We start from the raw sequence: 23,173 nt of genomic DNA, 5'->3' as shown, positions 1-23,173 counted from the left end.
TGCCAATTCTCGAGATAATGAATTTATGCAAACTCAAACGTCCTCACTTATACTACAGTGTCGCGCCCGCTTGATTAGCAATTAAAAAAACAAAGGGGTTTTCGATATTTTATTGCAAAAACTCCTCGGGATTTCATTAATCAATGTTTAAAGAATATCTACGTACCTTGGCAACGTTGAAATTTTTAGATAAATGTCCGATTTAGGGTTAAAAATGACCGATTTCGCAATTTTCAAATTTTCAATCGCTTATATAACAAAAACAATTAACTTAAGAGAAAAATCACTAAAGACGTTTTCTGTTTGGAATGATTCAAGAAACCTAAAAAAAAATTGTTCGATGCAAAAAGAATAATTTTAGGAAAAACCCCTAATCTTTCCCCTCACCTGGCAAAGTCTTATGCTTTTCAGAATCGCCTGTCATTGTACACATTTCTTCTAAATGACTTACTCAAACACATACTTAAAATTAAACCTTACAGGAGAAAGTTTATTTTACCCCCTAAATTTGCACTTTTGCCAGCCACATTGTTTGATTTGCTTGTCTAGATAATGTTTAGAAGAAATGCGTTCAATGTGCTTCCCCGTTTAGGATTTTGTCCTCTTCAGCACTTTTCGATTCATCTGGTAGATATACGTGCACCGCTGATGCCTGCCAGGTCATGGTTTTTAGCCTTGGTGTGCTATGAATTATCACTAGAAAAATTTCTAGCCTTACAGGACGACCGTTAGTTGAAGGGTTCACTAGCTCTTAGACTAATAGGGGAAGGTGGTACACAATAAAACGCGGTACACAGTAAGACAATCAATTTAAATTCTAAAGTTTACTTGCTTTTACTTCGCCAATCTACTTAAGGAGGAATATTACATCCCAGATGTCGCTACTATTGTTATTTTTGCCATATGGCGTATAGTGTAAATGTGTTTAACTAAAACGTGTTTTCTATAGTATAAAGTTATCTACATTTAAACATTTAAATCAATATTCAGAGGAATATTTTGCTGAAACTATAAGCAATTATTGAGTGATCCCAGCTAAATATTGGCTCATCAGGTGTTGTGAACAAGGTACGTTGTTGTTTAGAACATATCAGTTGTTGTACTTTTTCAAAATGGTAAATTTCAAAATAACGTCCAACAGTACACAGTGAGACAAGCATTACTGGTACACAGTGGGACTGTCTCACTGTGTACCACAAATGAGTACTAACACAATTACCTGAATATAATGATACCGTTTTTGTTGCAGATGCCTAGAAAACATAATGTTCCACGCAAAATTGGCAAGGCTTCTGCCGAACAGATGTCCAATGCTGTCATTGATGGAATATGTTCATTAAGACAAGCCGCACAACAATTTGATGTCAAATTTCAAACCCTTCAGAGATATGTGCAGAAGAACAGAAATAATCCTGAAAATTTACCAATCATTATGCAACCAAATTATTCGGTGAACAAAGTTTTTACAGATGAACAGGAAGATATTCTGTTTAACTACAGTACAATCTGCCACATCCGTACCTGTCATATCCGGACCTCCCCATAACCGGACGGTTCTGCCGTCCGCATCTACCGAGAAAGGCAGTCCTTCTGTTGGACAACACATCCTCTCATCTCGACCCAAAAGAACTAAAATATGGCGAAATAAAATGTCTTTTTTGCCCCCAACATGTGACATCCCTCTGTCAGCCTATGGATCAAGGTACTGATCCAAGATAGTGGAATGTATGAAGGAGAAAACGTTTCAGAGACTATAAAAGAAGTGCTCTTGATATCCGGATTTTTTCATATCCGGATCGGTCTGTCGCCACATTGATCCGGATATGGCAGGTTTTACTGTACATTAAAACCTGCAGTAATATGGCGTACGGTCTAACCATCATAGCTGTAAGACGCATCGCATTTGATGTAGCTAAAGTAAACAAATTGAAGATACCAAAATCATGAACAGAACGTAGAATGGCCGGTATCGACTGGCTTCGTGCATTTATGAAAAAAAAAGAGTTGAGCTTACGACAACCTGAGGCATGTAGCTTGTCACGCTTAACTTCTTTCAATCGACACAACGTTCAGCTGTGTTTTGATAATCTTCAAAACATCCTAAACAAATATCCTATTTTAATTGAGAGTTCACGTATTTGTAATCTTGATGAGTCTAGCACAAAAACTGTCCACGACCCCAAAAAAGTTGTGACTGAAAAAGGGATGAAGCAAGTAAATAGCTGCACTAGTGTGAACATGGTGTGCTCGTTACCACATGTATAATATCCGCCCTTGGCACATACTGTCCACCAGTGATGGTGCTTCCACGTAAATTCTTTAAAGAGGATATGCTAAATGGAGCACCTTGTGGTACATTGGGACTAGCTAACCCTTCAGGTTGGATGACAGCAGAACTTTTTTTACAAGTATTAGAACATTTTATCAAATACAGCAGCAGTTCCAAAGAAAATCCGTCGCTGCTAATATTTGATAACCACGAAAGCCACGTCACAGTGGAAGTAATCATGAAGGCTCGAGAAGCAGGTGTCCATATTTTGACGTTGCCCCCACGTTGTAGTAACAAACTCCAGCCCTTAGATGTGGCTGTCTTTGGGCCTTTCAAGGCATATTATAATGCTGCATGTGAGGCTTGGCTACTGAATCATCCAGGAACGCCTATCACAATATACAATATCGCTGAGTTGATTGGTACAGCACACGATAAAGTTCTCGTACCTCAAAATATTCGGTCAGGCTTTGAAAAAACAGGAATATGTCCCTTCAATCCAAATATTTTTAGAGAAAGCGACTTTTTGGATCGGCAGTGACAGCTCGTCCTATGGAAATTGTAGAAGAGGAGTCCTTCAATATTGTCCTTCCGGGATCATCGGCTGTAAACTCTGTTCCTCTAGACCCAAGTCCTGAAACACCCTCTAGAAATACCAAAGAAAATAAAAATTTCATTTCACCAGAGATATTGCAACGATATCCTAAGGCCAAGGCAAGAAAAGTTAATAGGAAGCCGAGAGAGAAGAAGAAAAGTAGTATCCTCACAAGCACTCCTGAGAAAGATGCGCTAGAGCAAAACGGAACCAGTTAGTTTCTTCGACAATGAAACAGAAAGTTACCCGTGTTGTGAACATTGAGAGTTCTTCGGATGAAAATGAACTAGCTTTTAATTCGGGAGATAGTGATAATAACGATGATTCTTGGATAGGACCAGTGGATGATGAAGCATTTGACTGAAATCGTGACCCTGTAGAGGGTGATTATGTTTTAGTGAAATTCAAAGAAAAGTCCAAAAGTATATTTTACGTGCAAAACCAACAAAATAGTCTTGGATAGGACCAGTGGATGATGAAGCATTTGACTGAAATCGTGACCCTGTAGAGGGTGATTATGTTTTAGTGAAATTCAAAGAAAAGTCCAAAAGTATATTTTACGTGCAAAACCAACAAAATAGGTGCGTCGTGTTCCCACGAGTGGGAACATCATGTGTCTCACTGTGTACTAGTCTCAATGTGTACTGGGGGTGGTACACATTGAGACATGTGCAAGGTTATTTTTAAAGAACTTCAGGCCTTTATGTTTGTGGAAGTGATACACAGAATACCAAAAATCATTATGGCTGAATCTGTCAGTTCTTATCGATGATTAAAAAAATTAAATCGCCAATAATTCATTTTTTATCTCACTGTGTACCACCTTCCTCTACATATATGTAAGTAGTAAAATACAGCACTTGAGAAGGAACTCTGCCGAAACAGCTGAAATTAAAATTAGACGTGGGGTGAGACAGGGATGCGTAATGGTTGCCAGTTCTTTTTAATGCCTACTCCGAAGAGATCCTCTTGAGGGTGAAACAGCTGGAATAAATGTGAACTTCACTGTCATCTTAGCCGAAAATATTGAAGATCTTCAGAGACTGTTGAACATAATAGCGATGTATAGCTAAAAATACGGTCTAAAAATGAACATCAAGGAGACAAAATTTATTAGAATATCTAAAACGCAAAGAAATAACTAGAATCTACTCATAAACGGAACCAATGTCGAACGAGTAGACCAATATCGTCCCTTAGCTTACAACACCGCTCAAGTCGAAAATTAACGGTTTTGACATGTCTATGTTGGATAGGTCTGGTCATTGCGCATCTAACCATTTGTCACACGATTTATATTTCAGTCAATCAGATGCCGTAATTCAAAAAATAGTGACACCGCCCAAGTCGTCAACACCTGTATCATGGTCAACACCGCACAAGTCGCTCTGTGATTTTTACTCTGTGACAAGTTTTACTGCTGAAAAGTCTAGTATCCAAGAAGTTTTTATAGAAGATTAAGAGGTAAGCTATATAATAAAGTAATGTTTATTCATTTACGCGTATTAATATAGAAAGAAATGATGTTCATTTACTTAAGCGGTGTTTACTAACGGTATTTTTTTTAACTTAGGCGGTGTTTCAAAATGTAGTTTTTTTCGTCTCAGTTGGTAAAAATGACTTATGCGGTGTTGTAAGCTAAGGGACGATATGCATATCTTGAAACAATGATCAACTCCGCAAATGATTACTTCCAGGTGATTAAAATTAAAATAGAAAAGGCTAGAGCGAATTTTAACAAAATGATAAAAGTGCTCTGCATAAGAGATTTAGAATTAGAGCTAAGAGTAAGGTTGGCTATAGGTGCTACGTTTTCTCGACTTTGTTTTACGGATTGGAAGCAAGATTGGACCTTGAATGTGGTATCAATGGAAAAACTGGATTCGTTAGAGTTGTGGGTGTATAGAAGAATTCTGAAAATATCATCGACATAACACGTCACAAAGAGGTTCTGAGAAAGATGAATAAAGAAATGCAAGTTTTAAATACAATCAAAATCAGAAAATTGGAATATCTAGGATATATTACACGTGGAGAGCACAGGATACAACTTGCTCCCAATCCATTATGCAGGGAATGATTCAAGGAAAAAGAAGCATAGGGAGACGCAGAATATCGTGGCTGCGCAACCTGAGATAATGGTACGGATGTACATCAAATGAACTTTTCAGAGCAGCCGTCTCCAAATTCCGAAAGCTACGATGGTTGCCACTTAAATAGGAAGACTTAATAGCCCAAACGATAATTTTTATTCAAAATAAATCGCCTTATCAAACCTAGAACCACATAATGCATCATTCATATTATACAATACCTATCTATATATTTTGATCTAATAGTTGCACTTGAAATGTGTTATCTTTTAATAACAATTAAATAACCCTTGATTTGTACGTAAACACTTAAAAAATTAACATATATTGTCACGAAGTTAGGTGTTGAAATAAATACATTACACGTAAAAAATACCTACATAATTTCAAAATATACTTGAGCAGTGCCGGTTTAACACAGTCTGCCGCCCGGTGCTGATACGGAGCCTGCGCCGAAGCTCAAAAATATTTCTTAACTTTATTTCAATTCAACAAAACATATTTTGAATACAAGTTTATTAGAATAAAGAAAACAATTACAACTTTTTTGTTACAAGCTTAAATGAATACTAACAAAATACAAGAAAAAATTAAGGGCGAACTTCAAAAAGTAAAATAAAAAAATGTACCTATAATTCAAACATGTAACATGAGGTAGGTAATCAAATACCTTTACTACTGAAAAGTTTCTTTTCTTGCTTTTACTGAAGCGAACTTTTTGATGATATCACTTATATTTAATTTATTTAGCAGGTCCTCGTTAGGCCCGGCGCAAATTGAACCTAAGCGAGACACAACCTGCACCGGCTAAAATGGATAAAACTGCTAAGGAGTTCAAATTTTCTTGGGAAATTGCATTTCTTAAGTAGGTCTTTACCCTTTTTAGTATCGAATTAGAGCGTTCGCCACTTGCATTTGCGACTATTATGGAGAAACAAATACGCAGGCAAATATTAACGTTTGGAAATGAAGATATTAATTTATTTTCCTATAAATCCTGTACCAATTCTAAAGGAGTGTCTATTTTTAATTGGAGAAGAGATGGTAACAAATGCTTTAAATGAACACATCCTTGGGGAAAATACTCGTCCAAATCCTCCTTATATTTTTGCTGTAATTCGGTTGCCGATATGAAAATATCTCCATCTCCCGTAGTTCTTAGTTTACAAAAATTCAAATGCTCTTGAACAAGATTTATAACTATCAGACCGGCGAATAATCTCCGACTTAAGATTGTCTATTATAAAAACGAATGTGTTCGAATTTTTTCTTTTTCGCTTAAACTTGCCTCCGAATTATTTCTCTTAATTGCATTTTTTTTATTATTTCATTCATAGGAGATTCTGACCAATAGAAAGCTACAGACATGCAAATTGATAATCAAATTGATAATCTCCTGTCGTTAAGCATATTACGTCAGGTGCCCTTCGTTGCTACGAAAAAATACATTAAGTGACATTAATGACAAATGTTTTAAAAATTATAAAAGTGATGACTTTCAACCGTCAAATACATATTTATAACAACTGTGTGTTTAATTTCACTAATTGGTACTTACATATATAAATTACAATAAAATTTTGGTTTTGAACAGTTTTATTCATGAAATAATCGCAACAAATTGCACTCGAACTCTAAAATTAATATAGAATTTTTGCCCTCGTGACACTTTGACATAATTTCACGAGCCGAAGGCTCGTGAAATTAAAACTGCCAAAGTGACACTCGGGAAAAATTCAATAATTTTAGAGCTCTTGTGCAATTACTACTGATTATTTCATTCATAGGAGATTCTGACCAATAGAAAGCTACAGAAATCTGAATTAAATCGATAATTTTTGATAATCTCCCGTCGTTAAGTATATTACGTCAGATGCCCTTCGTTGCTACGAAAAAATACATTCAGTGACATTAATGACAATTAATGTTTTAAAAATTATAAAAGTGATGACTTTCAATCGTCAAATATTTATAAAAACTGTGTGTTTAATGGTACTTACATAAATAAATTACAATAAAATTTTGGTTTTGAACAGTTTTATTCATGAAATAATCGCAACAAATTGCACTCGACCTCTGAAATTAATATAGAATTTTTGCTCTCGTGACACTTTGACATAATTAAAACTGTCAAAGTGTCACTCGGGAAAAATTCAATAATTTCAGAGCTCTTGTGCAATTACTACTGATAATCCTCATCTCAGCATAATTTTCGTTCCATGTTAACAACATCCCTAAGGCCTCGTAGTGATCAAAACGATTAGGTAAGAAATCAAAGTAAATCTGCTAAAGATAATAACTAGAGTCTGGATTATACGCAAAATGCATGTGCATATTACATGCAGCATAATTCTGGGTTTCTTTATAAATTCAATATGCTATTCATATTTACATACTTGATTAAGAGCATATTGCGGCATATTTTGATGTTTTTGAAATATCACATTAATAAAATAGTTCCCTATACACATTTAAATAAAGGTTCTTGGAATTACTTATCAGAAGAATAGGACCAACAGGTAGCTAAGTACAGTAAATTCGTTTTGAAATACTCTTTACCAGTTAGCAAAGCAACAAAGCACAATTTGTGAATACTGTGCGTATAAAATAAAAATAATTTTAAAAATATGCCGAAATAGCGAAACAAAAATCAAGTCTTTTATGGAGCTGGATTGGTGATAACATTGGAATGAAGATTATCGACAATGAAAGTGCTTTCTGTAATTCACATATTTTTTTCTTCGCGAGAAATATGTTACAATGACGTTATGAAAGATATTAAAAGTAGGAATAAGAGATGAATACCTGTAGATATCTATCGACGAGGCTACTGACGCAATGGGTTGGCAAATCTCGAATTTAATTTAATCGGAGTTTTAAACTGTTTAGCCGATGACTGTAAGTGCCATATTTCTTGCAAATAATTATATTGGTATAAAAAATGTTATATAAAATTTTGAGTCTTCTTGTTGTATTGCTGTTCAGAAATTAAAAAAAAAAATAGTAATAATTCTGTTCAGAACAAACTGACCTATATAAAATCAAATTTTGACATTTGAAAACCGCTTCGCGCGTACCGCCCCGGAATCTTCAATCGTCCGGTGCTACAGCCCCGAAAAGACCCCTGGTTAAACCGGCGCTGCACTTGAGAGCAAAATAATTGACTCACTTGCTAGATTGTACAAGTCTCGAATTTCCTAAATCTGTTGTCCGATTCGAGTGATTTTTGTAGTTATACTTCTTTACGCGCGATATGAGGGTGAATTTTTATATGTTAAAACCTACGATCCGGGCGCATGCGCATTATAACTTTGTTCTGATTGGATGTTCAAATGACATGTCAAAAATTATCCAATACGGCAGCTGTAGCACAGCTGTAGTTCGGACGTTTGACGGTTTGGTTATGTATGGTTGTTGCGTTTTAAAATTTGTGGGAAGAGAAACAACAAAAAAAGAATAGTTAATAGTTATAGAGCCTTTTTAAATAGTTTTTATATTATATTTTTGAAGTTATACTTCTTTAGGCGCGATGTCATTGAGGGTGAAATTTTAGTAATCTGCGAGCAAGCGCACACAGGCAGTATGGAGTTCGTTACTAAATGTTTTAATTTATGTATTTATCAGTCCAGAAAAGGTGTGGAAAGAATATATTAGTGTTTTTAAATATATTTTTCTACAAACGTGTTAAAAATGCAATTTATAGCACTCCATAGGAGCGTTAAAAATGCTACTTTAAAGCACAGGTGCTTTAAAAATTTTAAGACACTGCAGTTAAAAGTGAATTGTCAAATTGTGAAACGTCAAAATATTTATACAGTAAAACCTGCCATATCCGGATCAATGTGGCGACAGACCGATCCGGATATGAAAAAATCCGGATATCAAGACCGCTTCTGAGACCACTTCTTTTATAGTCTCTGAAGCGTTTTCTCCTTCGTACATTCCAGTAATCAACGCCGTCAATAACTACTTTCGTCGATAGACACGTTTTATAGATTCTATAATACATTAATTAGCCATCTTTTAGTTCTTTTAGGTCGGGATGAGAGGGTGTTTTGTCCAACAGCAGGACTGCCTTTCTCGGTAGATCCGGACGGCAGAACCGTCCGGATATGGGGAGGTCCGGATATGACAGGTCCAGATATGGCAGGTTCTACTGTATTTCATTTATTAACATTAATTGATATTAATAACACCTATTTACGAATGTTTCTTCTAAAATTTAGGGATATATTAATTTTATAATACATTTAAGTATGTACTAATTTTCTTTACAATTTTTACTTACCTATTTGTTTTTATTTATACCTAATATCGCCCTTGTCAATCAAGTGTCTGCATAGTCTAGCGGTATGTGTATCTAGTTACGGACCTGATAGTACTTGGTTCAATTCCCCCATAAGGAAAATTTTTTTGTTTATTATTAATGGTTATTTTCATCTTAGACTATTATTATATGAACTTAAAAATGATTAAAAATAATTAAAAATAATTAAAATAATTAATCGGGATGTTGCCCAACTATTTACCGAGTTGCAAATTTATAATAATTACTTATTTCAATCATTTCAAAATGCACTTTTGAAATGAATTTTTCTTATGCACAAATGCAATTTCAGATTTCTTATTCATTACAATAGTTCACAAAATTTCCTGACATTCTCACGAATCCAACGCACCAAACTGTATTAAAATCGGTCTTACTGCGCCAAAAATCGACAGTAATGCCTTTTTTTGTGCTTCAATGTCTCGACTAATTCGGCCAGAGATCGAGAGGTCATGAGTTCGAATCCAGTGCAATCCTATACTTTTTTTTTTATTTTTTTGAAAGCGGTAAGCACAAAATTAGTTTGGTGTTTAAAAAAAATTAAAACAAACTGTTTAAAGTATACCTATTTAATTTTAAGAAATCATATAATAGAAGTATAACTTCTTACGTGCGTACAAAGTACACACACATTCTTTTTTTTAGTATAGTACAGCCTTATTATTTAAGAAAATCGATGTAATATTATTGTTGTTAGACAGGTAAAGGTCATTTTATACCGGGTGTAACAATCATACGGTGTTTTTTTCTTACAGTTCGGAACACCCTGTGTAATATTCTAGCATATATAAAATATTTAAATTATAACTCAATTGTAGCCCTAGGCTTTCTTAATATCATGTTTTTGATTCATTCGCTTTTCTTCGATAATACAAGAGATATGTACTTTTAAATTACAAATGAGGTATACTATTTGGTCTTGATCAATATCATTCCAAATCTCGAGAGCTACTATTTCTACCTCTTGTAAGGTTCTAGGAGGTGGCAAACGCTGTCGTAGTCTTCTGCTAATTATGTCCCACAGATTTTCGATCAGGTTAAGATCTGGACTATGCGAAGGCCAATGCAAAGTCCGAAGATTTACCTGTTGTAAATATTCGGTTACAGTTCGTGAACGTGGTCTGGCATTATCGTGCATTAGCAAAAAATTGTTACCAACATAAGGAGTTGATAGCATGGTAGCTAAGTCCTTCGCTATGTAAGATCACTGCTTGAAAACACTCATCGCGGGTCAAATTCCGTGTAGCGCGTTCCATTTCCACCAAATAACAAAAAAAACTACGGACTTAATTGAAACTTTTTTGAACACTTAATTGAACACTTTTTGAATGTCAACTATTTTACATCCATTAAATTGTTAATTTATCATAACCTACTTTAGACTTCTTTATTAAACTAATCAGAAAATGAGGATTTATTGATGAAAAACATCGCTAGTTGTTAACGTACCCAACTTTTTTATTATCCAAGATAAGCAAATGAATCAAAAAAGAAAAAAAAAGTTAATAAAGCCTAAGGGTACAATTGAATTTTAATTTAAATATTTTTGTATGCTAGAATATTCCACAGGGCGTTCCGAACTTAAAAAAATGTATAGCAACAATAATATTACATCGATTTTCTTAAATAATAAGGCTATAATATGCTAAAAAAATCACACAAATCGAACAACAGGTTTAGGAAATTCGAGACTGCTCATAACGTGTAGGGGAGAGTTGGACAAAACGGGATACCATTCTTGTTTACTTTTACTACGGAAAATATGTTAAAGAAATTATCATAATATTATTATTTATAGGCATAACATTAATTGCAGCACACAAAACACATATCTTCAGCTATTTTTAATAACTGGAAAATAGCAAAAAAAAATATTTATTAAAGTCGTACACATCCCGTTTTATCCAACCACGGTTGGATAAAACGGGATAGGTTTATAATATTTAATTTTTTGTATAAAATTATCTTAAACTTAATTTATGTCTAAATTAAGTAGACATTAAACTGTATAGTAAAATTTACTCGTGAAAAAATAATATCTTCAGTAGTCAAAAATTTAAAAATAGGCATTTTTTATGTTTTATGACAAAATGGGAAATAAGACCTTTTATTTTTGGACTAGGTACGTGTATATCAGAACAAAAGTCACATAAAAATATGTTGTTCTTCTCTGCGGTATGAGAAAACGCTTCATATCTCTATTTAAAAAATTAATAGGCCAACAAATAAATAGGTAGATAAAACGGGACATAAGAAACTGTATCCCATTTTATCCAACTTCTAACGGTCGGTTTCACAAGGTAAAGTTAACTTGTGGTTAAGAGATAACCAGAAGTTACGTCAAAATATGAGTTTTAGTTTCAGGTCAACGGCAAAGTATGGTTAACTCACAGAATTTTTAACCAGAGGTTGGAGTGGGTTACCTTTATGGGTATACCCAGAAGGGTAACAATTATGAAACTGAAACGCATATTTTGGGGTAATTTTGAGGTTATCTCTTAACCACAAGTTAACTTTACCTTGTGAAACCGGCCGTAAGTGTCCCGTTTTGTCAAACTCAGACATTTTTCAAAACAAAAATGGCTGCTGCCTAAATGTGAAAGTAAAATTAGGTAAGTAGGCAGTATAATGTAGAAAACAACGCACTTAAAAGTACAAAGTATTAAAAAAATAGAGTCAAACAATTCTAAACACAACAACTTTTCATCAAATAGTGGCATCGAGGTAAAACGAACTGAGAATGTTAAAATGACGAATGATAACAAGTTTCCGTCGTTGTCCGATTGATAGCACCACTAGTTGAGTCTCTAGGCAAGGTATCCCGTTTTATCCGACTATCCCGTTTTATCCAACTCTCCCCTACAATTCAGCAAGTGAGTCTATTATTTTGCTCTCAAGTGTTTTTAATCACGTACTGAATTAAAACTTAAGGAATGACTGCACGATTGATAAAAATGTACTTGACTGGTGAATGCATTTTTGTTTTCTCAAAATTTCTATACGTAACAGAAACCTGAACATTTCGCTCACAAGAACGCCAAAAAATTGATGCCTTTGAGATGCGGTGTTGGAGAAGAATGCTGCACATACCTGCTTTTCCATTCTTAACCAACTTGACATTAAAAAAAGGCAGTCCACAACATGTCTGCAGCGAATTCTACAATTCTGTGGTCATATGATTCGCAATGGTGACGATAATTTAGAGATATTGTTTCTGGAAACGTTCCAGGGAAAAGACCAAGAGGACGGTCACCAACCAGATGGTCCGTCAACCCAAATTTAGAATTCAGCGGGCCACTCATTCTACAACACTCCTTATGGAATGTAATTATATCTATGGTAGAAACTCATCACATCAACATATTTTTATTCATGTGAAATGTAGTATAAATTTATACATTATGCTCATACTCATGAGAACGTAGTTTATGCTCCCGCTTTTAATTGAAAATGGGTTTTTTTGGTTGATTTTTAAAATTTTGTTGGTGTATTTTTTGAAGAAGATAGATTTTTTGTTTTTTCAGTATTTGTTATTATTTGAATATATGACTATATGAAAATATGACCATTTTCAAAATGCGGGATCCCGCAAATACCGAGATCCCGCAGGATTGAAAATTCGTAGTCCCGCAAATACCGAGATTGAACTCAGGCTGCGGGATTGGAAGCCATAATCCATTCACAATGAGTATAAAATTATACAAATGAGTACTTTCAGAGTACAGAATATGAAAAGAGTACAGTTAACGAAAAAAGTGTACAAAACTCAGTAAATGAGTACAGTTGGCCACCTTACTTAAAGATTAATACATTCAATGTTGTAATTGACAGGCTTTATTCAGAATTGAATGAAAGGTCCAAAGTTTATTTCAGTCTTAATGAAGAATTTGGATTTTTAAACAACTTATCGTCAATTTTCAATGAAGAAATCAGGGAAAAGGCTTCTATTTTGGCTAAAAAGTATCGAATAGACATAGATGGTAACTTTGGTAAAGAAAGAGAACCTCATGATAACAAGGCTAGCGCGCCTCCGAGGAATATACTTTTGGAGTATCTGAAACTAATTCGTGAAAAACAGTTAACAACATTATTTCCAAATATGGACACGGCTTTGCGAATTCTACCATGCATGATGACATCTAATGCATCTGGAGAAAGATCATTCAGCGTATTGAAAAGGATAAAAAACTACTTAAGGAACTCGACTTCTGACGAAGATTCTAGATTGTCTAGTTTATCTAGTTTTGTTTCAAATGCTGAGCTTTTTCAAGCCTTAGACTTTAACGATTTGATTAAAGATTTTGCAGCCAAAAAAGCTAGAAAAGTGAGTGTTTAGAGATTAGACGTGAGATTTATTATGGGTCTGGAGTCTGGAGTAGAATGAGTGTCAATGTTAATCACTAATCCTTTACAATAATAGTAAAATATTATTGTAATTTTGTAATAACAAAACAAAAAAAAAATACAAAAAAAGAATGCAATTATTTTAAATATTAACATTAATATTTTTATTTGTAAAATGTATACACTATGTGTTCTTGATAACCATTAAGTATAATATAGGTATAGTAATGATTAACATAGTATGTACATTAGCTGTAATGAGTAGGTAGAATAAGAAGTAACAAATTTTGGCGGGTAGGGGTGTCCTAATGCGGCCAAAATTATAGTAGTAATTACATTGTTGTCAAATCTTCCGTTTTTCTGTAAATCTAATGAACTTTCTTATTTTCAATGGAACACCCTGTATATTTTTTACGTTTTAAAGTTTTTAAGAAATACTGATTATTTCTTATGTTATATTCCCTATACCTAAATGCCATAATTTCGAAGTTATTGCTACATTTATTAAAAAAAATTAACAATTTATCAAAATCAATTTTTTCGACCCAAGTAGACATTATTTTAGGTTCTTTGGATCATTGGGAACAAAAATGGTCTTTTGTAATTTTCCTCAAAAGTTAATCGTTTCCAAGTTATAAACAATTTAAAACTGAAAAAAATCGAAAAATTACGATTTTCAAGGCTCAAAAACACAAGTAAAAAATCATTTTTAAAATTACGAAGTACCTAAATTCAAGCTCATACGAAGTACCTAAATTTTTGGCATATTTTATTCTAAAACATTGTTTTTTTAATTGTTAATAAAGCTCATATGAGAGGACGGGCTATCGCTCATCATTAACAACTAAAAAATAATGTTTTAGAATGAAATAAGACCAAATCACTTACCGGCATCTGATAAAATAAGGTTTGAACTTGGATTTAGACAATTCATAGTTTCAAAAATAATACTTTTTACTTATGTTTTTGAACCCAGAAAATCGTCATTTTTCGATTTTTTTTTCAGTTTTAAATTGTTTATAACTCGGAAAGGATTAACTTTTGAGGAAAATTACAAAAGACCTTTTTTGTGTCCAATATATCAAAGAACCGAAAATAATATCTACCCGGTTTAAAAAATAAATATTTTATAATTTGTTAATTTTTTTTTTAAATAAATGTAGCAATAACTTTGAAATTGTGGCATTTAGGTATAGGAACATAACATAAAAAATAATCAGTATTTCTTAAGCATTTCAAAACGCAAAAAATATACAGGGTGTTCTATTTGAAATAAGAAAGTTCATTAGATTTCCAGAAAAACGGAAGATTTGACAACAATGTAATTACCACTCACTATAATATCGGCCCCATTAGGACACCCCTACCCACCAAAATTTAAAAAAAAAACCACTATAATCGGCCCCCAAAATTTACCCCACCCCAACCCACCAACATTTATAAAAATCGTTCGAGCGGTTTCCGAGAAATCACCGTGTTTCCATACTTTCTCGCTATCCTGAATAATTACCATGTTTCACTAAGTGACCATTTTTTAAAGTAATTTACTTTTGATTGAGCCTGGCTGAATGACTATACTCCAAGCAAAAAAAATCGCTAATCCAAATTTATCCAAATTAACAACATGATATTGACGTTTTCCAGTATAAGAGAATAATGTAAGAATTGAATGATATCGAAGTTTATTTGTTGAATTCTTATTTTTATATTCCAGTACCGTAGGCTATTACTATTACAGTTCATATTATTTTGCTTGTTCTTTTACTTATAATTAGACTTAGGCAAATATGCAAATAAAAAGTATGAAATATGCGCATAAATATGCAGTATTTTATGCAAAAATATGCAGTATTTAATGCAAAATATGCATATTTATCTAGAAAATATGCATCTAATAAAAAATATTTACAATAATACAATATTATAAATACTTAACATATACAATTATTTTAACATATAAATATTATTTTGAATTGTGGTAACAATAGATTATCAAATGATGTTCAAAATTTTCTAATACAAACTTATGGCTCCTATCTGAATACATATATTTGTAAATAGAAAAACTTCTTTCGACATCAACTGATGTAACTGGGGCATTTTTCAAATTTATTATAATAGATGGTTCTAAATTAAGTGCTTCGGAAAATGTCCCAGCTAGTACTTGAACCACTTCAGAAAGAACCTAGTTATCACTATTTTTTCCATGGTCACTTTAAATTTTTGAAAAATTTCCTTTCCAATAGTACCTTTAACGTTTTGACACAATGAATCAAATTCTTTTATTAAAACTGTACTCTCTAACAATGATAATTTTTAAAGAGGATTGTAATTGAGTTATAGTTTTCTGGACAAAACTATAATTTGATTTTATGAATGACAGTTGCTGTTGGGGGATGTTATTTTGGAAGGCTTGCTTAGCTTCCAATAAAGATTGGCAACTATCATCCGTTAAAAGGTTAATTTTTTTTTAATCAACAAAATGATCAGCATAGAAATTAGCTGCTTCTAACCATGTTCCCAACGTGTTAAAATGGGTTGCGGTGGCAGTGGAACAGCAGGAAGCATATCTCTGTAACATTTTATTCTTACAGGTGATTTCAGGAATACATTTTTGACGCTCGCTATTAAACTGTTAACTAGTGGAGATTTTTTTCTTGCTTCCTCCGCAACTCTGTTTATTCCATGTGCCATGCGCTAAACAAGTGACATGTATTAAGTTTGGATAAAATATTTTTAAATTTTGTCCTGCTTTCACCATATTATATGGTGCGGCATCAGATAAAATAAGCAATAATTTATCATTAGGCACAGCAGCAGGAAGAAAAAAGTTTGCTAATGCTTCTTGTAAAAACCGTGATATTGTTAGATTGGTTTTTGGTTGGTTTTTTCCACTTGCTTACAGGAAATTAAATACGATTTTGGAAGTGTTTCATCGCTAAGTACACGAATCAATAAGTGCACAATGTATCTTCCTGACGAGTCAGTGGTCTCGTCCACACATAAAATATGTAAAAGTAATTATTACCTATTTCGGCTTTTATGTTGTGGATAACTGAGTATAACAAATTGACATTATTTCTCTTTATAGTTCGTTCACTGGGAATGTTTTGTTTGCAATATTTTTTTAAAAAAGAACTAAAGTTTTTATTAGATAAATTTGAAAGCGGTATATTAGAAGATACTAATGCACGACACAAGTCTTCGTTAAAAGTTTCTTGTTCGGTTTGTTTTTTGGAACTTGACTGAAAGCATTTGGACACTGAAGGTTGATATTTTTCACCGGATGTGGTTTTTACTTTTTTAGCTAAATGTTTCGCGGTTCTGACATGCTGATCTATTTGAATTTTTTTTTTCAGATGAAATCTAAAAAAGAATATAAATATTCTATAGCTGTACCTATTTTTAAAATCTAAGATTGTATAAATAAACTAAAAATGAACCGTTTTTGAATAACAATTAAAATATTTAAATTAAATCAAATAAAAATCGGTGCAGTAATCTTGAAAATGTCAAGAAATGACTGTGCAAGAAGGAAGAACCCCCAAATATTTACAAGAGGCTCTTGGTCTTTTCTGTTTACATTTAAAGAAAAAATACTGTGAGCATAATTTAAAAGCACTTAATTAATTAATTAAGTCCAATATATGATATGTTTTTGTTTTTAGCAAAATTAAAGCAAACTATGCTATTGTCAGAAAAAAAATGTTGGCGACCTTTCAGTAGACTATTGAATGATTTGAATTTTAAATAGGTATCCTATTTTTTATCGTAAGGAGTTTAAAAAATGCTTGAAAAAAGAAAAAATACATCGATTTATTGCAAACTAGCCTTGTGTCGGTACATTTCTTACACATAATCTCCAATTTTAAAATCTTTGTTTGTACCACCGTGTAAGTTTTTAAAATAAAATAAAAAATAATACGGATGTACTTACGGTTTTGCCACAACATGAGCAATAAACTTTATCCATATCCATAGATAGCTCATTGTAAGGTTTTATCCAAAAGTTGAAACGTTGCTTATTTTTGGCATTTTCAAAGCACAATAATTATTCACAATTAGAAATACACGTTGTTTACGCCTCCAATTTTACAACAATAGTGAAACCAAAAACCAAGTGAAACTGACCGTCAAAATAAAAATTTTTACCTAGAGACATAAACTGGCAAACACAAACTCTTAATTCCATGACAAAACGTGACAAAACTATAAGCCGCTGTCTTTTATTAGTTACTATACCAAGAATTTGAATACCAAGTGATTATAAAACAAAATTAAATATTAGTTCAGAGAAATAAGGAAAAAAAATATCGTGTTGGTGACACATCCCCCTCCAGGCTGAAACCAAATTTTTCGAGTAATATGGTCATCTATAATAATAACCTATATGTTTCCTGCAGCCGATTTTGATGATATACATAGTTATAAACAAATGAAGATCAAAAAACGGTAAATTTTCGCTTTTTTCGTCTCTTACTAAAAAATTGGGCATTTTAAACAAATTTGAGAATAATAAACTCATAAACCGTATAAAAAACTTCAATATGGCGTTCGCTGAATATGTCTATCCTTATTGGTTACTTAGAAAATTGCCAAATAAATCATAAATTTTGAGTTTTTATAAATATTCATAACATATGTAAAAATTAACTTAGAACCTTCTTATTACATGGAATGCTGAGACTTATGGTGCTTAAATTATACCCTAAATTCCAAAGCAATTGGTCAAATAATTTAAAAGTTATTTAATTTGTTTTTCCAAAATTAATTTTTTTTGCAACACTGTAAGTCAGAAAATGATGAAGTTACAGTAATATTTTGGATAGTTTATGAAAGAAGAAAATTTACAGTATTAATTTAATTTAAAAAAAATGACAAAAAATAATTATAGATATTGCAAAATAATTTTGCAAAAACATGTGAATTAAAAAAATGGGGGGGCTAACTTTGTCCCTAAATGTCCTAGAACAGTTGTTTTTCTTTCTAAATGTGTATAAAAATTCAGTCTTTCTAAATATGAAAAAATAATTTTTCTACGGGTAACAGTTAAAAAGTTATTCTAATTGTTTATAAGTAAGCAAAAAATGGACATGTTTTTGCAAAATAATTTTACACTGTTTAAAATTATTTTTTGTCATTTATTTTTAATTAAGGTAATAGTATAAATGTTCTTCTTTCATAAACTGTCCGAAGTATTATTGTAACCTCATAATTTTCTGACTTATAGTGTTGCAAAAAAAATGAATTTGGGAAAAATAAATTAAATAAATTTTATACTATTTGACCAATTGCTTTGAAATTTAAAATATAATTTTAGTACAAGAAGTCTCGGCATTCCGTGTAATAAGAAGTTTCTAAGTTAATTTTTACCTAAGTTACGAATATTTATAAAAACTCAATATTTATTATTTATTTTGCAATTTTCTAAGCAACCAATAAGGTTGGACATATTCAGCGAATGCCATATTGAAGTTTTTTATACGATTTATGAGTTTCTTACTCTCAAATTTGTTTAAAGTGCTTAACTTTTTGGTAATAGACGAAAAAAGCGATAATTTACCGTTTTTCGATCTTCATTTGTTTATAACTATGTATATCATCAAAATCGGCTGCAGGAAACATATAGGTTAATAATATAGATGTCCATACTACTCAAAAAATTTGGTTTCGGCCTGGAGGGGGATGTGTCACGAGAAAAACCTTATTTCTCTGGACTATATTGGCATTTTCATGCTATCTGTAAGTTTGAGTATAAAAATATATAGTTAACACCAAATTTTCAAATTACATGCACTTTATGCTCATTTTTATAAAAATATGCAAAATTTGACATTTTTGCATTTTTTATGCATTATATGCAAAATATGCAATTTGCATATTTGCCTAAGTCTACTTATAATATCTTTTCAACTGGGCTTTTTTTAGTTTTTTGTTGTCACCTGTACTTTTCACCCAGATTGAAACACATGGTATTAGTTTTAAGAAACTGCAGTACTAATTTATAATAATAGTTATTATAAGTTAGTATTGCAGTTATTATTATATTATAAATAATGTTAGCAATATTAATAATTTTACAAACAACTGCTGTTTGCTAACTTTTTAAATTATGTATTTTCTTTAAATATAGAAATTGTTGTTAGAGCTGTTTTGGGGTTTTAGCTAAATTTGTAAACCAAGAATATTTAATTAGCGAATACAACATTCCAACCTACATATTTATGTACCGTATTCAAATAGAACATTAGTGTCAATTCTATTCATTTATGTTATGCTTTTTATATTCTACCAAATTTAAAGAGTAAAATTAAAATAAACCTTATGTATTAATATAAAATGTGCTTTATGCTTTAACTATATAATCGTGAAGTTAGGGAGGTTATAATCAAGTATTACGTAACGCGATTTTTGAAGATTTTTGACCCCTCCCTCCCCCCTATGTAACGCACCGTAATGGGGCGTTCAAGTATTACGTAACGCAATTTTTGAAGATTTTTGACCCCCTCCCCCCAACCTGCGTTACGTAATACTTGAACGGCTCCTTATCGGGGGCCGCTCGGGGTAATTTGGCATAGGGCCGCAAGTACCCTAAATCCGGCACTGTAGGTACCTACCTCAAAACAACCCAAAATGAACTCCTTCAGTGCATGTTAGATGTTTATCGCGAGGAAATAAGGAAATAAATGAAAAATTATCTTTGTGTTGCAGTGATTACCGATGAAACGACAGACGTCTCCGATATTTGTGTAAAGGGCGATAATAGCCCAGTAAATGAACGGGATATTCGGCGATACCGTGAAATTTTCAGGGGCAACTCCGAATTGCATGAAAATTTGGATTTAGGTTCTACTTACCCTCCACTTTAAAGTTGAAATTGTGCCGTTGGTTGCTTTTACTTGGGGGGTGACAGTCACCCCTTCTCGGGGGTGGAAAAACATGCGTTCAAGATAAGACCGGAAATGGATAAATTGACTGATTTTAAGCAACTTTTGTTCTATAGAGTTTTTTACGTAAGTCAATACTTTTCGAGTTATTTCCCATTGAAAATGTTGATTTTTCGACAAAAAAACTACGTTTTCAGACGGTTTTTCGCAAATAACTCAAAAAGTAAATATTTTATCGAAAAAAATACCCTTAGCAAAAGTGTAGCTTATAAAAAACTCAAAAAAATGATGTATCAGTAAAGTCTATCAATCAAATAAAAACAAAGTTGTAGCTCATGAAAAATACTTTCTTATTCGTCTAATTCCAAATCAAATATTTCAAGGTGAAATTACCGAAAAATTAGGCACTTTTCGGGAAAAACCTCATTTAAACTTTTTTAAAGTGTTTATAAAAAGCTTTGTTTTAATTGTTAACAAAAGTTTTAACATTAAAAATAAGCGAGTTACGCTCAAAATAAAGTTGGCCCTCTTTTTTTTTGTAAGGAATCATGAAAATCTCGCCGTGTTTAGCTACCCAAATAAAATTAATCGCTACCGCTTTACAAACAATTTACTTACCTATCTACTTTTTATACGATCTGTCAGTCTGACCGGTTTAAAGTGTTTATTTTTGAAAGGGTTGTAATTGGGAAAGCTTGAATACGTCACTAATCACGAGTGTATGCAAATTTTGAACAGCCATATCTTAACCAATTTTTCTCCTGCGGAGAAATAAAATAAACTAGCATATTTATAATAGCAAAACCTACATTTTTTTACTCTTTAAGATTTTTCTTATCACTAATACTTTTTAAGTTATTTTGAAAAAATGAAATTTTTCAAAAATTTTTAGAAAAATATTTTTTTTTATAAAACCAAATGTTTTAAAAAATAATAACTTCAAACCAATCAAACTTACAGATCATATAAACAATTCACATACAATTAAAATAGATGGTAAATCCAAACGACTAATTTCATTTAGGGTGCTAAATAAAGGGAGGTTTTCACGATTTTTTTTACCAAAAAAAAGGGGCCAAATTTTTTATCAGTGTAACTCGTTTATTTTTGATGCTGTAAACTTTTGTAGAAAACAAATAATAATCTTTTTTCGATACTTTAAAAATGTTAATAAGGTTTTCCCGTAAAACACTTCTTTCTTCGGTGATTTCGCGTTGAATTATTCGATTTGGAATTAGACGAATAAGAACGTATTTTTCAGGAGCTACAACTTTGCTTCTACTTAATTTGTAGACTTTACAAATACACCATTTTTTTCGTTTTTTTATAGGCTACACTTTTACTAAAAATAATTTTTTCGGTAAAATATTTACTTTTTGAGTTATTTGGGAAAAACAGTCTGAAAACGTAGTTTTTTTGTCGAAAAATCAATATTTTAAATCGCGAATAACTCGAAAAGTATTGACTTACGTAAAAAACTTTATAGAACAAAAGATACTTAAAATAAGTCAATTTATCCATTTCCGGACTTATTTTAAACGGGGGTTTTTACCCCCCGAGAAGAGGTAAATGTCACCCCCGAGTAAAACCAACCAAAGGCACAAATTCAACTTTGAAGTGGAGGGTAAGTAGAACCTAAATCCAAATTTTCATGCAATTCGGAGTTGCCCCTGGAAATTACACTCCAAAACGGTCATTTATTGGGCTATAAGTTGAGAGATTTTGGAGATTTTACTTGCTGGACGGGCATGATGTCAAATCAATCACTGAATGCACTTTAAATGTTTAAATTTCTTGACACCACAAAAATGGTATATACCTATATAATTTAAAGTATCCGTACCTATATTTTTAAATTTCTATTTTATACCTTTTTTGACAATATCGTGAACGCGTCACTAAAAATTTAGACAGCTGCCCGAATTCTGGCCCTACCTACTTAAAGTGATACGAGCCGCCACTGTTCTCAGTATAATTTTAATCTGATTGGACAGAATTAAACACGTGACCAAATATCTTACTATACGATTGGAAGTTAAAATCATTAAAAAATAATCAGTTTAATTTTTATTTCTGTAGCTTTCTATTGGTCAGAATCTCCTATGAATGAAATAATCTCTAAAACAGTAATTATCACAAAAATCTAATAAAATAAACATTTCTTCAGATAAGATTCCTATCAAATCCTAGAAATAATTATTAATATTGCACTTTTTGATAGTTTGGTTGATGATTTAGTGTCAGTTTACATAATATGTAATATATATCATAAAAATGTCTAAATCTGCAACTAAGCTTGCCTGTGTTAACGATTATGAAGATTACGCCAGGAAGCATTTATCAACTATGTATTTTGATTACTTTTATGATGGAGCAGGCCAAGGGAAGACTTTGGAATGGAACAAAACAGGTTTTAACATGTAAGAAATTTAATCAGAATAATATTTTCATTTTAATAATAAATTAAAATACAGTAAAGCCTCGATATAACGGACTAATTGGGGGGACGGATTGTCCGTTATATAAAAATAGGTTTAAAATAAATAAAAAAACTTCTTTTTTGAAAATATGTACACTGTATTTAAATATAAATAAAAAACACCAACAAAATTCTATTGAAATTATCTTCAGAAATTAGTCTTGAAGTGACGTTGTTTG

At 32.1% G+C, this 23,173-nt stretch overlaps 1 protein-coding gene across 1 annotated transcript in view; it reads left to right on the top strand.

Annotated features, from left to right (window-relative positions):
• Window positions 1–22,720: 22,720 nt before the first annotated feature.
• The window catches only part of LOC114344824 (2-Hydroxyacid oxidase 1), a 35,074-nt gene continuing 34,621 nt past the window's right edge, over window positions 22,721–23,173 (top strand). Inside the window, exon 1 of the mRNA XM_050649846.1 lies at window positions 22,721–22,935. Within this exon, the coding sequence (XP_050505803.1) occupies window positions 22,790–22,935 (146 nt within the window). The 5' untranslated portion in view covers window positions 22,721–22,789. The remainder of the gene's footprint in view (window positions 22,936–23,173) is intronic.

Source organism: Diabrotica virgifera, chromosome 1 (genome assembly GCF_917563875.1).
Source record: "Diabrotica virgifera virgifera chromosome 1, PGI_DIABVI_V3a".
NCBI lineage: Eukaryota > Metazoa > Arthropoda > Insecta > Coleoptera > Chrysomelidae > Diabrotica > Diabrotica virgifera.
This window is presented reverse-complemented; position numbering and strand designations above follow the sequence as displayed.